This window comes from Scyliorhinus canicula, chromosome 8 (assembly GCF_902713615.1).
Source record: "Scyliorhinus canicula chromosome 8, sScyCan1.1, whole genome shotgun sequence".
Classification (NCBI taxonomy): Eukaryota; Metazoa; Chordata; class Chondrichthyes; order Carcharhiniformes; family Scyliorhinidae; genus Scyliorhinus; species Scyliorhinus canicula.
Genome location: NC_052153.1, coordinates 78,368,256 through 78,383,402, shown reverse-complemented (window position 1 = coordinate 78,383,402; position 15,147 = coordinate 78,368,256). Strand labels below are relative to the sequence as shown.

Genomic DNA, 15,147 nt, shown 5'->3' with positions numbered 1-15,147 from the left:
AAGGCCAGGGATCCACCAGGCACTTACCCTGATCATCCAGGGGTCTCCGATGGCCCGGGATACTGCCCTGGGTGCTGTTCCGCCTGGTCCATGTTTGTGTGGACCAGTGCTGATCGATGCCCGGCTGCAGCCTCCCTGGGGAGGCCGGAAAATCGATGTAGGCTGCAGGATCACGGACAAGTAGGTCGTAAGTAGGCTTACGACCTACTTCCCTGAGCGTCATTTGGTCTTGCCCTTTTGGGCGGAGTTTCGTCTCCGTCCCGCGGGACTTGGGTGAATCCCGCAAGGCGCGGAGGCTGTCGGGAGGTCTGCTGAAGGCCTCTCCCAGGATTCTGCGGCCAGGTTGTGCTCTCGCTTAAGTGCAACGCGGCTCGAGGATCACGGCCAGCATTCCAAATGACTTGTGATTGAGAGGTTTTGCCACTTGCATTGTGTGCAAGCACATTTGAACTGACATTGAATATTGAGCTATAGCGGCTCCAGATTAACAGGCCAATAATCTAATTACTATTTGTGAAACATTGGTGCAGATTGTTTGTACATAAGTAAAAGTGGCTGCCAAAGAAGTTGTGTGTAGAACAAATCGATAAGACACTATATAAATGTACTTTTTCTCTCTAGTAATCCTAGTTAAAACATGGAGATGCGATGCTATTTAAATGCATGCCATGTTCCCCTGGTCATTACTTTATTATCTAATAAGAATTTAAATGCTTTTTTGGAAAAGTACATTTATATTGAATATCAATGAATCTCTTGTGATTATTCTCCATGGTAGTCATCAACCTGTCTCCCATTCATGCAGCCATCCTGCCACATGCTGGCTCTCTATAAAGTAAAAATAAGCGGCAAAACATTAAAATTTGAAGATTCTGTTGTTTGGGTGCTTTTTGGAGTCCATAATGGCGTCCACAGCACATGCTCACACATTTGGGGTGAGTCACGCTTGATACCATATTGGTGAAAGTGTTCGTGTGCCTGCAGTGAAGAACCATTGGAAGAATGGTGGCACACAAGATTTGACACCAACCGTGCCATTTTGGTGCTTAAAGCTCCAACTAATACCCTTTATTTGCCTTGCATTGCTGATTGTATGTTTAGCAGCAGGAAGGATTGCCAGCCAGTGCTATTTAAAGGGATAATCTACTGCTTACAGTTTAATTGCCAGATGTTGCTTCAATTCCCTTGCGTATTTGGTAGTTTTGAAAGTTCTTTAAAAGTTCCAGAAGTCTACAGGGAGTGACGAGATGGGTGCTTTTTTAGCCATAGTATTTTTATGGTTGGTCTAGTTCAGTTTCTGGTCAATGGTAATCCCCCAGGATGTTGATAGTGGAGGATTCAGCGATGGTGATGTCATTGAATTTTTGCTAACTTCAAGGCTTCTGCAAAAACCAATTGCTCCCAGATTTTGGTGCATTTGTAAACATTACCCTTGGCATAAAGCATGATGGAGAGAATTAATCGAGGATGCGCAGAGCAGGACAAACCGCTGGAAGGGACAGGAGGAGAGAGATGGCAAAAGATTGTTAATGCAACACCATATCTGCCCAAGATCCGGAGGATACAATCTTTGTAATTCAACACAGAGTCGGGTATCATTCTCATAAGGCTCTATTGCCCTCCTTCCAAAGCCAATATACCCTTTGTAGTATTTGCATATCCCTCAGCTGCTGTCCAACTAGAGCTTTGTACCTCTAAGTCTCTTTGGACTTCCACTGTTTCTTGATTTTCACCATTTAGAGTGTATTATATTTCACCTTTTTGAGGTCCAGTAGATGACCTCATATTTGCCTAAATTGAAATTTATTTACCACATTTTTTGTGTTTTAATTCATATTTTTGTAATGTTATACTTCCATCTGCGCTTACAATGCTGCCTATCTTTGTGCCATCAGCAAATCTAGCTGTGTGATTTTCTATCCCATCATCTATGTCATTAATGAATAAGGAAAATAGCTGAGGCCCCAATACTGATGCTTGCAGATACCACTAGTCACATCCTGCCAGCTAAAGTACCAGCACATTATCGCGACTCTCTGTTTCCTGCCTTTTTGCCACTCAGACCATTATTTGACCAGGTCGACAATTTGCTTTCAATTCCATGAACTTCAATTCTAGCTAACAGTCTGTTACGAAGGACTTTATCTAGCAGCCCAAATAAATAAGTCATAGATATTCCCCTGTCCTTTAGTCACATCTTTAAAAGATTTCAGTAATGTTCGTAAGGCATGACTTAGCTTTTTAAACCCCATATTTGCTTTCTGATCAGTTGAAAATTTTCATGGTATTCGTCATCCTTGATTATAGGACTCTGACGACAGATTTAAGGCTAATTGGCCTCTCATTCCCTGATTTTCCCCCTCTCACCTTTCTTAGATAGCAGAGTAACTTGTGCAATGAGATTGGTTCCCAAATCAAAAGGGATTCCACTTCTTCAACATCCAGTTGAAGTGTGATCATAGGCAGAGTGTCAATACGTGACACCTTCAGTCCATACAGTGAGGAACAATGTGGGAGAGATCTCAGCTTTAGTAAGAATGTCCTCACTGAAAGCTGCTACTTTCTGCAATGTCAGAACAGGGTAGGTAGCTGAGATGCTGACCCTGGCAATGGGTTTTTATACACCTGGCACCTTCCTGGTTGCAGTTGAAGATACTTGTGCCAACTTGCAGTTTGCCATTTACTGTTCTGTGAAGGAGGTCATTGGCACTCTCTGGTCATTGAGATCTAACCTCTTGGAGGGGCAAACACTCCATCACACTCCTCGCTTGGTGCTTGTAGATGTTTGACAAGCTTTGAAGAGTCAGATGAGTTACTCTCTACAGAATTTCAGGTTCTAATATGCTTTTGTAGCCACAGTATTTTTATGGTTGGTCTAGTTCATTTTCTGGTCAATGGTAATTCCCCAGAATGTTGATAGTGGACGATTCAGCGATGGTGATGTCATTGAAAGTCACGGGCCGATGGTTAGATTCTCTCTTGTTGGAGATGATTATTGCCTGGCACTTGTATGGCGTGTGGTGCGAATGTAACTTGCCATTTATCAGCCCAAGCCTGAATGTTCAGGTCTTACACATATGCCCACTGACTGCTTCGGGGAGTTGCGAATGGTGCTGAACGTTGTGAAACAATCATAAGTAATTGGCTGGGTAGATTTTTTCTTCTTTTTGTGGACTTGGCAATTTTCCACATTACCAGGTAGACACCAGTGTTGTAGCTGTTCGGGAACAGCTTGGCTAATGGTGCGGCTAGTTCTGGAGCACAAGTCTTCAGTACTATTGCAGGAATGTTTGGCCCATAACCGTTGTAGTATCCAGTGCTTTCAGCCGTTTCTTGATATCATGTGGGTGAATTGAATTGACTGAGCACTGACAGCTGTGATGCTGGGGACCCGAGAAGGGGGCCGAGATGGATCATGCACTTGGTACTTCTGGCTGAAGGTGGTTGCAAATACTTCAGCCTTGTCTTTTGCACTGAAGTGCTGGGCTCCCCCACCATTGAGATTGGGGATGGATGTGAAGCTCCTTGAATTCGTTGTTTAATTGTCCACCACCATTCATGACTAGATGTGGCAAGACTGCAGAATTTAGACCTGATTCGTTGTTTGTGGGATCACTTAGCTCTGTCTATTGCCTGCTGTTTCTGCTGATTGGCTGTTCATTCTGTGTTGTAGTTTCACCAGGTTGGTGCCTTATATTTAGCTATGCCTTTGTTGCTCCTGGCATGCTCTCCTGCACTCTTCACTGAATCAGGGTTGATCCCCTGGCTTGATGGTAATAATAGAGTGGTGAGTATGCCATGAGGTTGCAGATTGTTCGTGCTGCTGCTGATGCCCATATAGCGCCTCATATATGCCCAGTTTTGAATTTCTAGATCTGGTCGAAATCTATCCCATTTAGCATGGTGGTAGTGCCAAACAAAACGATGGGAGTGGTATCGTCAATGCAAAATTGGAACTTTGTTATACATGTACTGTGCCATGGTCACCCCTCCAAATACTGTCATAGATAACTTCATCTGAGACAAGTAGATTGGTGATGACAAAGTCCTTTCTGAAGACCAGGCTCACAATTATGTCCTTTAGGAGTTGGCCAGCATGGTGAGTAGTAGTGCAACCAAGCACTCTTGGCGATGGACATTGAATTACCCACTCAAAGTACGTTCTGCCCTCGCCATCCTCCACGGTTCTTCAAATTGGTGTTCAACATGGAGAAGTACTGAGGGGAGTGATGTGTGTGTTTGTTTGTTTCCGGTGCCTAGGACGTTCAGTTTCATTCCTTTTTTGTAGACTCTATAGCAGTTTGATGCAACTGCGTAACTTGCTAGGCTATTTCAGAGGGTCTTTAAGATTCATATCAAGTTGCTCTGGTTCTGGAGTCATATAGAGGCCAGACCAAGTAAGGACAGATTTCATTCCCTAAAGGATATAAGTGAACTAGGTGTTTTTTACGACAATCCGTAATAGTTTCATGGTCACCATTAAAGTAGCTTTTTACTTCCAAATTTATGAATTGCAATTCCACCAGCTGCTGCTGTGATGGGATTTGAACCCATATCCCTATTAGCCTGGGCCTATGGTTTACTGGTCCAATGATGTTAGCACTCACTGTACCAGCGCCTCTTTGTATGATTCCTGGCATTGATTGCCACGATTATCTGCTCCCAATACCATTGCAGCATGTGTCTGGAGGGCCTCCTGACCCCTACAAACACAAAGCGTCTCTCCTATCAATCTCTTTCAAGACCTTTAGTGCAGCATCAGAAATGGAAAATGCACTCTCCCAAGTTCTGTCATTATTCAGTGTTTCGCAGTTCAAATTCACTTTCTCCATAACTGCCAGCGGGACCTATTCCAACCACAATGCCCTTCTCATAAAAAGATTCCATAAATGCCACCAGCTGCTCACCAATATTATCCTTTCCTTCGGCTTTCAGTCAGTCCAAAGCAGGGAATTGAAGTTTAGTCTCTTGAACTGTCAGGGTGGAGAAAGAATAACAATTGAAAATCTATAATTCTCCTCCAGGATGTTGCCTCCCAAGTAAAAATCTTAATGAAGGCAATAAGGCATAACAATTCAATAGTACTTCCTAATGCGCTGAGTTTGTAAATTATTGCTTGATGTGGTTATTATTTGAAGGAGAGAACAAAATAATTCTGAATTCTTTGTACTTGCAGGGCAGTACCAGGTTGCCTGGGCAACAGAGCTCGTTTCAAGGAAGAGTTTTGCAATCCAATTGAATTTGGCCAGAGGCACACAGCAACCAAAAGAGAACTAGCTGTTGGACGAAAGTCAATGAGACGGTTGGCGAAATGCATGTCCTTTTGGTTTCTGAGACGTACCAAGGCTCTCATCAGTGATCAACTACCAAAGAAAGAAGACCGGGTAATGAAGATGACCTGGTAGTGTTTTGTACTCCTAGAATCATAGAATTTACAGTGCAGAAGGAGGCCATTCGGCCTATCGAGTCTGTACCGGTCCTTGGAAAGAGCATCCAAGCCCACATATCCACCCTCTCCCAGTAACCCCACCTAACCTTTTTTTTGGACACCTAAGGGGTAATTTAGCATGGCCGACCCACCTAACCTGCACATCTTTGGACTGTGGGAGGAAACCGGAGCACCTGGAGGAAAACCACTCAGACATGGGGAGAAAGTGCTAACTCCACACAGTCACCCGATTGAACCCGGGTTCCTGGAGCTGTGAGGCAGAAGTGCTAACCACTGTGCCACAGAATAAAAGCATAAGACCAATAAACTCTTGTTGGCTCGGAATTATAGGAGGTTAAGTCACATTAACTGCTCAAACCTCCACTGTGAACTAAGGCGCCTGACTTAACTTTGTGATGATTCAACGTTGACCTTGCATAAGAATCTTTCTGTCTCCAGTATATAGGTGTTCAAACAATAGCACAGTTGTGTCATGTCAGTTTCGCTATCATATTTCTAAAATAAGCTGTACAGGCTACTTTAGGCGGAGTTTCCTCATTCAGTGGCGCATCTCAACTGTCATATGGGCATGCTAGAAACCTAATCCAATACACACATTTTCTCATACAGGGACTTAGTAGAAACTAGCTATCATTGTAACTAATTTAGCCCTGAATAATTAAAAATAAAATGTACTATCCTCATATAATTTACTGACACCTAAGATTAGTTACTAAAACTCTTTACCAGTAGTTTGACTGCCCATCCGTAGATGGAGAAACAACCTTGATTCTCTAGTTTGAAATGTATTTGTTGTTCTCAGGTGATATACTGCTCTCTGACAGAGTTCCAGAAGACAGTATACAAGGCAGTGCTGGAGACAGAGGACATAAAGTTAGTGCTGCGTGGCTGGAATCCATGTGATTGCAACAGTGGTCGAAAAAGGAAAAACTGCTGTTATCGGGTCAGTCAGAAAGCATTGTGTGTCGGGGTTCGTTTTAGAGAATAGTTCAGAGGCTAGATGCTGTGATCAGTAAGCTTGAGTTACCTGGCTAGTGTTTTAAATTTTGTAAGTAATTTCTGTGTTAACTTCATCTATACATTTCTATTCCTTCCATTTTTAAAAGATAAGCTTAAGGCTGATTTTAATCCATTCAAAACCCAGTCATCAAGTTAAAATCAGGCCCTTTGTCTCTGAAATCAACTTGCAAGCTTAAAGCTAATACTCTCATCTGTTCTACTTAATTTGAGGGGCGATGAGTCCTGCAATTGTAGCAGCAAACACAAAATTAAAGCACCACATATTCTGACAGAGTTCAAGCTACTGTGTTGAATTTCAAACCGTTCATTTGTTACTTTAGGACATTAAAAGTAGTGGACATCAAGAAGGTGACCCCTTCTTGGCAGTTACTCAATGGTCTGACTTAGCTAGTTTTTTTAAGGAGATAAACACTGCTGGTTTTGGAATGTATATTTTTAGCTGTTTTTTTTCAAAGCAAGGGGTGTCGGTACTACTGAATAGACCACTTTTTAACTTTTGGCAGCCAGTGTGAGAATTAAATCTGGATCAGGAATAGCACAAATTTGATTCAGAGTAAAGCTCCTTCTGTTGTACCTCAAATGTGGTTTAAGCCCATACAAATGCATTATGACGCTTCCATTTCCGACCCACTATTGAGACCTCTTCAATTTTAGTACAGATTGTGAGCAGTTTAACATTGTGACCAGGTTCTGACAAAAACACAATTGAGACTGTTGAGAACCATTTTGTATGTGAGCCTTAAAGCGGAACGAGCAAAAAGATACTTCTCACAGTCTGGCTGGATTCAGACTCCTTACAAGTGAAAGGGCAGAACAGTAACCTGCTGCATTCTTCCCTCTTCCCCCTTAATGCTACTGTACATCATCTTAGTTCAGTTGATATCGCAAACACTCTTGAGCTCCAAGTGTGTGGATCAACTGTCACCTCCGAAACTGCGCACATAATCTAATCTTGGAACTCCAACGCTGTACTGATGAAAGTGGCATCCTTTGGATGAGATGATAAATTGTCTGCCTGTCTTGATTATTCAGGTGAACAACTAATAATCCCATGGCACTTTTCAAAGAAAAAACAGGAAGTTCTGGTGACCTGGTCAAAGTTCTTCCCTTTGCCAACCCCAACAAAAAACAGATTTGTTGGTCCTTCAGTTATGCAATCTTGAAAACCGCTGCATTATGAGACGATGTCTCACACTTTGTTTCTTTTTATGGGAAGTGCCCTGTGGTCTTATTGTCTCGATCAAGTTTTTTTCTTAATTGTGGGAACATCTGTCAATTTGGAGAGCTGTTGCTTTACCTTAATTGGAGTAGCAGAGATGGCCAAATGTAAAAGCCAAATGCGGAAATGGAATGAAAATTACAGCTCTGTTGGGGAAGCTGCCACAGATTTTTTAATAAGTTCTAAATATGTTTTTGCAGAGGTGGGAGTCTCCCGGATAAACCATGTAATCATATTTTTTTATGTTCTAAGTTGAGATTCCAGATACTGTTAAATCGAGAATGGGAATCATTTTGTTTAAATATACTGAATACTTTTTGATGGTTTTATTTTTCCAGCAAAATCAGGATGGTTCTACAGTACGGCAAATTTATTTTAGTTACTTGGCCATCCTCCGTAAGGTATCCAATCATGTTGCACTCTTGCAGCCTGATGAGAACACAAGCAAGATGCAGGTAATTCTTTGAATCTTGTTATTAAATACATAAATTTCCTTTTAGATTCCTTCAATAGTACTCTCACCTCTTGCATCAGAAGGCTGTGGGTTAATGCACCCCCAGACCAGGGGCGGGATTCTCTGACCCCCCGCCGGGTGGGAGAATCTCCGGGGGTCGGCGTGAATCCCGCCCCCGCCATCCTCCTAATTCTCCCACCCTCCAAAAATTGCCCCGGCGTGAGTCGCGCCGCCCACCTCGGAGAATGGCGGGGTCCGGCACAACTCAATGGGCCCCGGGGCTGACCAAATTCTCCGGCCTGCCTGCGATGGGCCGAAGTCCCGCCCGTTCTTTGCCAGTCCCGCCGGCGTAAATTAGAGTAGGTCCCTTACCGACGGGACCTGGCGGCGGGGCGGGTTCCGGGGGGGTCGAGAGGGGATCTGGCCCAGGAGGTGCCCCCAAGGTGGCCTGACCCGCGGTCGGGGACCACCGATCCACGGGCGGGCCTGTGCCGTGGGGACACTCTAGTCCTCTGCACCGGAGGCTGTACCGGTCCGCCATTCCTGGTGCGGAAGCAGCTCCGTCTGCGCATGCATGGGTTGACACCAGCACACGCATGTGCTGACTCGCGCCTGCCGCCGGAGGCCCTTTGGCGCCAGTTGCCGTGGCGCCAAGCCCCTTTCCCACCGGGGGGGGGGCGCCAATCACTCCGGGGCAGGCCTAGCCTCTGAAGATACCGAGGATTCCGCACCTTTGGGGCGGCCCAACGCCGGAGTGGTTCACGCCACTCCATCCCGCCGGGACCCCCCGCCCCAGATGTCAGCAGGTGAGGTTGACATTTCAGTGCAATGCCAATGGAGTGCTGGAGTGTTAGAGGTGATTTATTTCATGTGCGATGATAAACCAAGCTTGCATCTGCCCTCTTGCGTGGATGTAAAAGATTCACAGCAGAATTAAAGGAAAGATTCCCAAGTTTTGATATCCTGGACAATATTTATCCCTCAATCCACACCTTACAAAAAACAGATGGCCAGGTCTTTTATTTAAATACTCTTTCTGTGCACTTGATGTTTTTCTTATATTAAGTTGGAAATACCTCATTGCTGGAAAGTTCTTTGGGATGTCTGAGGTCATGAAAGGCACTGTATAAATATTACGTTATTGTCAGTCTTCCCTGAAAAGCAAGCTAATGGTTCTCTCTATTGGGACATTGATTTTATTAATTTTTTAACAGTAAAAAATAATTGTAGAACTAGTCACTTAAAGTCTAGTGGTCTCATTAAAAGTTGTAAAAAGAAAAAGCACATGATTATGTGCTCCCCTTTAATTACAATAGATGTTACATAGAAATTTTTCCAGAGAATTGCACCCCAAGTGTGGTAGCGAGCGGTAATTTCCGCGAGCTTCCCGGCCCTCGGTCCATGAAGCCCGCAAATCAATTCAAAGTTAAGTGTAACGAGGCCTGATCGACGTCTCGTCGCAAATGAAGGCTCGCAAGCTGATTCACCAGGACCGCATTCGTCAGCCCCCCACTAACAAGGTCGAGCAACTCTTAAGCTGCACTTGCTCAGCCAACCATAGCCAGCTCGCAATAATAACGCCAAGATTCGGAGATGCTGATCTGGGGAGACTCCTAGATGCAGTGGAGTCCTGTTGCCCTGAAGGTCCCACAGAGTCAGCCACAAGGCAGCTAGTGCTGCCTGGGATGAGGTGGCGGCAGATGTCGGCTCGGGGATTGGGACCAGGAGGACTGGCCTTCAGTGCCGGAAAAATGTCAACAATCTACACCGGGCAGCACGAGTGAGTAGACATGAACGTGTCTCCACCCCAAAGGAAGCATCCACCCTCAAACCCCCTCCCACCACTGTGAACCACGCGTGTGGCTATCGATGCCCCCTCTGTGTCTCCTCAGGGAAAGCTCCCCCATAATCGTCGTGAGAGAGCCAAGACTGGGTTGCAGGACTTAAGAATTCTCACCTCCTTTGAGGAGCGTGCCCTGGAGGTGACTGGAGTGGGTGAGGACAGATTGGTCCGTCACGTGGAGGCTGGCATACACTGCACAGGTGAGGAGCCACCGGGCTCCACCTGGAGGACCTGTGAAATGTGAGTAGTGATTGACTTAGTGACTGACCCATCCTTCCCAGTGACCATATATCCATTCTCCTGCAGGTCCTCCAGCCAACGGCGCTTGCCCATTCTGGGCGGCACCCTCTCCTGACTCCCAGGAGAATACCTTGGAGGAGAGCTTTGAGGATGCAACCAGTATAGTCGCAGCTGTCATCCCCTTCCTCCATCAGTGCAGATACACACACCTCGGTGGGAAATGTTAGTGGTCAGTCTTCGGGGGTACAATCTGGTGAGCACCATACTGCTGACGATGCACATCAAGTGAAGGCAGGAACCCCCAGGCGAGACAGTATTTGGAAGTCTGCTGGATTCCAGGACCCTTGTGGGTCCCAGCCAGGTGCTGAGCCTGTGGTACAGAGATACCCGGAGCTGATGGAGGCAATAGGGACCAACCTGGACATTTGGAGGGAAATGTCAGCGTCACTCCAGCAGATCCATAACCGCTTGGAGGAGTCCCAGAGGCTACGGGTGCAGGAGATGGCGACAGCAATTAGTGGCACTGAGGCCAACACTGCAAGTGTGGCAACCACCGTGGAGCACGATATCGACACCATGACTGAAGGTGTCCAAGGCGTTGCGCAGTCATGACGGCCATGACTGAGGGTCTCGGCCGAATGTCCAACTCGCTGGGGGGTGTCACCCAGTACTAGCCGACCTTGGTGTGATTCTGCGGACATGACCCGCTCTCAGATGGACATGGCTGAGGTGCTGTGGAGCTTGTCCCAGTTGTGGAGCGTGTCCCAGTTGCAGGTGGGCACGGCTGAGGCGCTGCCTTGTGGCTGACTCTATGGGATCCTCGGGGCAACAGGACTCCACTGCATCTAGATGTCCCAGTCACTGAGGAGCATCGCCAAGGGCGTCAACACAATGGTGCAGACCATGGGGAACCGCCAGGGCTGGCAGGGCCAGATGATGCAGGGACAGCCAGGGTTCGAACCAGCTGCCCCTCCATTCCAAGGTGGACTCCAGGGCCCTAAGGGCACCGATTGGGAGGAGGGGGTGCCGGGTGCCAAGCCGGACCCTTCCCATGTACTGGGGATGTTGGCCACCAACTCTCTGAGATCCACCCCTCTGAGTTCGCGTCTTGCAGTCAGCACACGGGTTAGGGCGGCACAGCTGTGTATGTGCCGTCAGAGCCCCCAGAGGACGACTGTCAGTGGCATCGAAGGCCACGGGATGAGGTAAGCAGCTGGCTGCCTACAACTCAGATGTGCATTCTGGGGAAACACCAAGACGTTAGTAGTAGAGCTTGGGGGGTGAAGCACATGGAGGATCACTGGGGGAGGGGTTGGTGGGTAGGTAGGGGGTGAGGTCGGAGTGGTGGTGGTGGGGGACGGGTGGCACCATCGGGAGTGGGATTTGTATAACACATTAAACACATTTTCGCAAAACCATTGTGATGCCTCTGTCACTGCCTTCCGCAATGTGGGCTGACCCCCTGACCCTTTGCACCAGGGTGGCAAGCCCAGCACACCCAGGCTCTTTGCCTGTGAGCAAAGATGACTACTCACCTCTTCGGCTCCCCACAGGTGCCCTGCCGCCAGGTTCACGTTTTTCAAAAGGAATACTAATCGGCGCCAAGGTGAGCCAACTGCTTACCTCATCCCGTGGCCTTCGATGCCACTGAAGAGGCTGCTAAATAATGGGAGGCCGTTGGATATGGGGTCACTCGTTAATTGTGCGGAAATGGGGCTTAAGTGGTGACAATTGGTTTCTCGCCACGCTAAGGCGAGATCCCGATATCGCCTATAGGAGCGGACCGTTTGCATCCCATACTGTTTGTCGCCAGGACAATTCTCGCTTTTGGCCTGTCCTGCTATTCACCGCCCTCGTTACGCTTGAGCGAGAGTGTAACTGCGGTGGAGGGAGGAGGAGCTAAACTGCGGAGGGTGAGATGGAGAGTTAAAGAGACACTGCATGGGGGAAAGTGAGCAACGCGGGGAAGGGGCAATGTGAGAAAGGGAGAAACTAGTGGGAGGGAGTTAAAGCAGGGGAGTGAACAACTGTAGCAGTGAAGGAGCGAGAGGAAGAGAGAGACGGGGAAGAGTAAAAGTGCAAGGGGAGAGGGAATATACAAGTGACTGCAGGGAAAGCAAATGACTGCAAAGGGAGGGAGAGATTGCTGTGGGGGGGGGGGGGAAGTGAGACTGCAGGTAGTGAGAGACAGACTGCGGTTGGGAATGAGAGAAACTGAGACTGAAGGGAAAAAAGAGAAACTGAGGGTGGGAAACAGCTCAACTGCTGGAAGAGTGGGAGAGAGAACAAGGGAGGGAGAGACTGCAAGGGGGAAGAGAGAGACTGAAACTGGGGAAGAGAATGAGGGGGAGTGTTATGTATTGTAGATTTTGTCTGGCTTGCTGTACTTTGCAAGCCAGTGCTTTGTGGGGTCGCCGGTTCCATGTTTTCTCATGAGTTCAGCTGAGAAAGCAATAAAGAACAGTTGGCAATATGGATCACCTTCAGTGTCTCCTGGTGTACTGATTGATATTGAAAAGTATCAGATGTTAAGTAAACCAAGAGAGTTTTAAGGGATTTATATTTCTCGTGGTAAACATTAGAAATAAGTTATAGTTTTAAGTGGGTGTAATTGAATGTTTCTGCCTGGAAGGAATTAAGTTAGATTCATGCTGGACAAAGGTGTTTGTTTGTGTGGGTATTGGTTTCAGTTCCAACTGGGATCCTATTGGTGATGGAGAGAGCTACAGGATGAAGAGTAAATAATTGCTTAGCAACTAGAACCCTTGTAAGGACCAACATCTGACTGCCAGGTACGATGATTTTGTATTATTTCATGCATAAGTTATTTGTATATTTATGATTAGATTTCTTTATGTATATTTGATAAGTCATTTTGTGTTCTCACAACAGGACCAGCAACAACAATGATGCTGCAACAAGTGAAACAAACACTTTTTCAAGACCTGTACATCAACAAAGCTGACCCACCCCACAGACTAGTTGTGCCTTTTCAAGGTTGAGTTGCTAATGCTGAAGCAACAGTTTTTAACTTTCACTGTGGATTATTCTTTGCTATTTATGATGGCTTCCTCAGGTAATAGGTACTGCTCAACACTTAACAAAGGACCCAAAGACACTTGAATTACTGAAGAAGGATGGAATGAGTGCCTCATATAAAATGAAGTATGACTTTGGCAAAACATTGACAGAAAAAATTGTTAATAAATTGAAACATAATCCCTTCTCAAGCATTGAGGCTACAAGTACAAATTTGCAAAGGTTCTCCGTATCTTTGGGAGGTACTTCTCAGTGTCAAAAGTTGTGGTGCAGCACCTGGCCTTAATCAGTGTTGAGAGAATGAAGGTTTAACTTGAACTATTTTCAAAGCATGAATCGCCATGGATAAACCATGTCAGTATATTGATGAACTTTTGCGGTGTCATACGAGGGTCAAGGACTGGTTTGGAAATTCATTCAAAACAGTTGCTCCACACTTGCTGAATATTGATGGCGACAGCTGTCATAATGCGCATAATACAGCCAAGGCCTTTTGCAAGCCCTTCAAAGGTTTTCTAGTGATGCTGCTGAATGATTGCTAAGCAGAGTGGTCTATAGATCTTTGAGAGGAAATGCACTGTATTTCTACATATATGGGATTAAAGTTCAATATGCCAGTGTGTTGTGTGCTCCCTCAATGGCTTAGTGTCAATGATGTTACAATAAATAATTTGCAGCAGATGGATGTTTTGTCTATTTATTGCCTTTATGGATGAGGGTGAGAAGAAAAGGTACAAGAATCTTGTAGAACAAATCTACCACACAAGAGGAGTTGGTGAACTGTTCAGTTGGAGATCGAGATGAACAAAAATACCTTGTTCAAGAGACTGAAAACAATGACATCAGAAGGAAAGAACAGAAAGCAGTGCATTATGCACAAATGTTTCTACCAGAGGAGACGAACAAGAGTTATCATGAACTTGTATTATGGAGTCCTTCCCCTTCTGAAAGTCAGGAACCAAAAGTGCACAAATTGCATGAAGAACAAAAGCTGTTACTAATTCGATTCCTTACTTGCTGAATAAAGCCTGAAGTGCTAAATGAGGTGACACATAAAGCAGAGAAAATGATCTCATTGGATGTTTCATCATAATGCGTCCCTCTAGATAGTTATTCCTTGAGGCTAATACAGCAAAGCACAAGCACAAAATCCTAAATCAGGTTACCAAAAATGTCTTAGAGTAGTTACACTTACCTAGGTGCAGCGAGGCTGCTATAGAAATAAATGCTACTGGAAAATAAGACTCTAAAGATGTCATCAGCAGTAGATCCACTAGCAATGAGTTATTCCCTAACTGAAGTAACTTGAGACTACCTGCACTAACGAGATTAGATGTGTGTTGGGTAAGATATTTGCTATTGACAAATACTTGGTGTTCTCAAAAGTTGTCAGATGGTTGCATGGGCCACAAATTGTGTGCTTGTTGTTCTCAATGGGTGATGTTATCCATGTAAACACTTGTAGGTTGGATGTTTCAACATATAGTTTATTATAAATCATGAAGTATGAACTCGGGGGGCCTCCAAAAAATAATACTCTTGAGACTTACAATAAGACCCAGTAAGCAGCATCTTGTCTAGGAATCTCCAAAAAGCAAGGCATCAATACGGAGAGGAAAACAGGCTTACATGAGGAATCTTCACAGAAGGGACAAGCTACAGTTCCAAATGCAGAAGCAAGTGTCAAAAAGAAAGGCAAAGGAACTGATGTGACCTGAATACTGAAAATGATTCCATCATCGCTTCCTGTTTATATGTGAAACAGTGTTACATTTGTGGATCAAAAAAGTTCTGGAATACCCTCTCTTCACCTTTGTGTCACACTTCCCCCCTTTCATACATTGTTTAAAGCCTACCTCTACTTTCCCCCTTTCATACATTGT

General features: G+C 45.5%; 1 protein-coding gene across 3 annotated transcripts in view; it reads left to right on the top strand.

Annotated features, from left to right (window-relative positions):
- The window catches only part of ercc6l2 (excision repair cross-complementation group 6-like 2), a 115,455-nt gene that overhangs the window by 12,773 nt on the left and 87,535 nt on the right, over positions 1-15,147 (top strand). For all 3 annotated transcript variants that reach the window (XM_038804791.1, XM_038804792.1, XM_038804793.1), the window contains exons 7-9: positions 5,177-5,384; positions 6,252-6,392; positions 8,027-8,143. In XM_038804791.1, the coding sequence (XP_038660719.1) occupies positions 5,177-5,384; positions 6,252-6,392; positions 8,027-8,143 (466 nt within the window). The remainder of the gene's footprint in view (positions 1-5,176; positions 5,385-6,251; positions 6,393-8,026; positions 8,144-15,147) is intronic.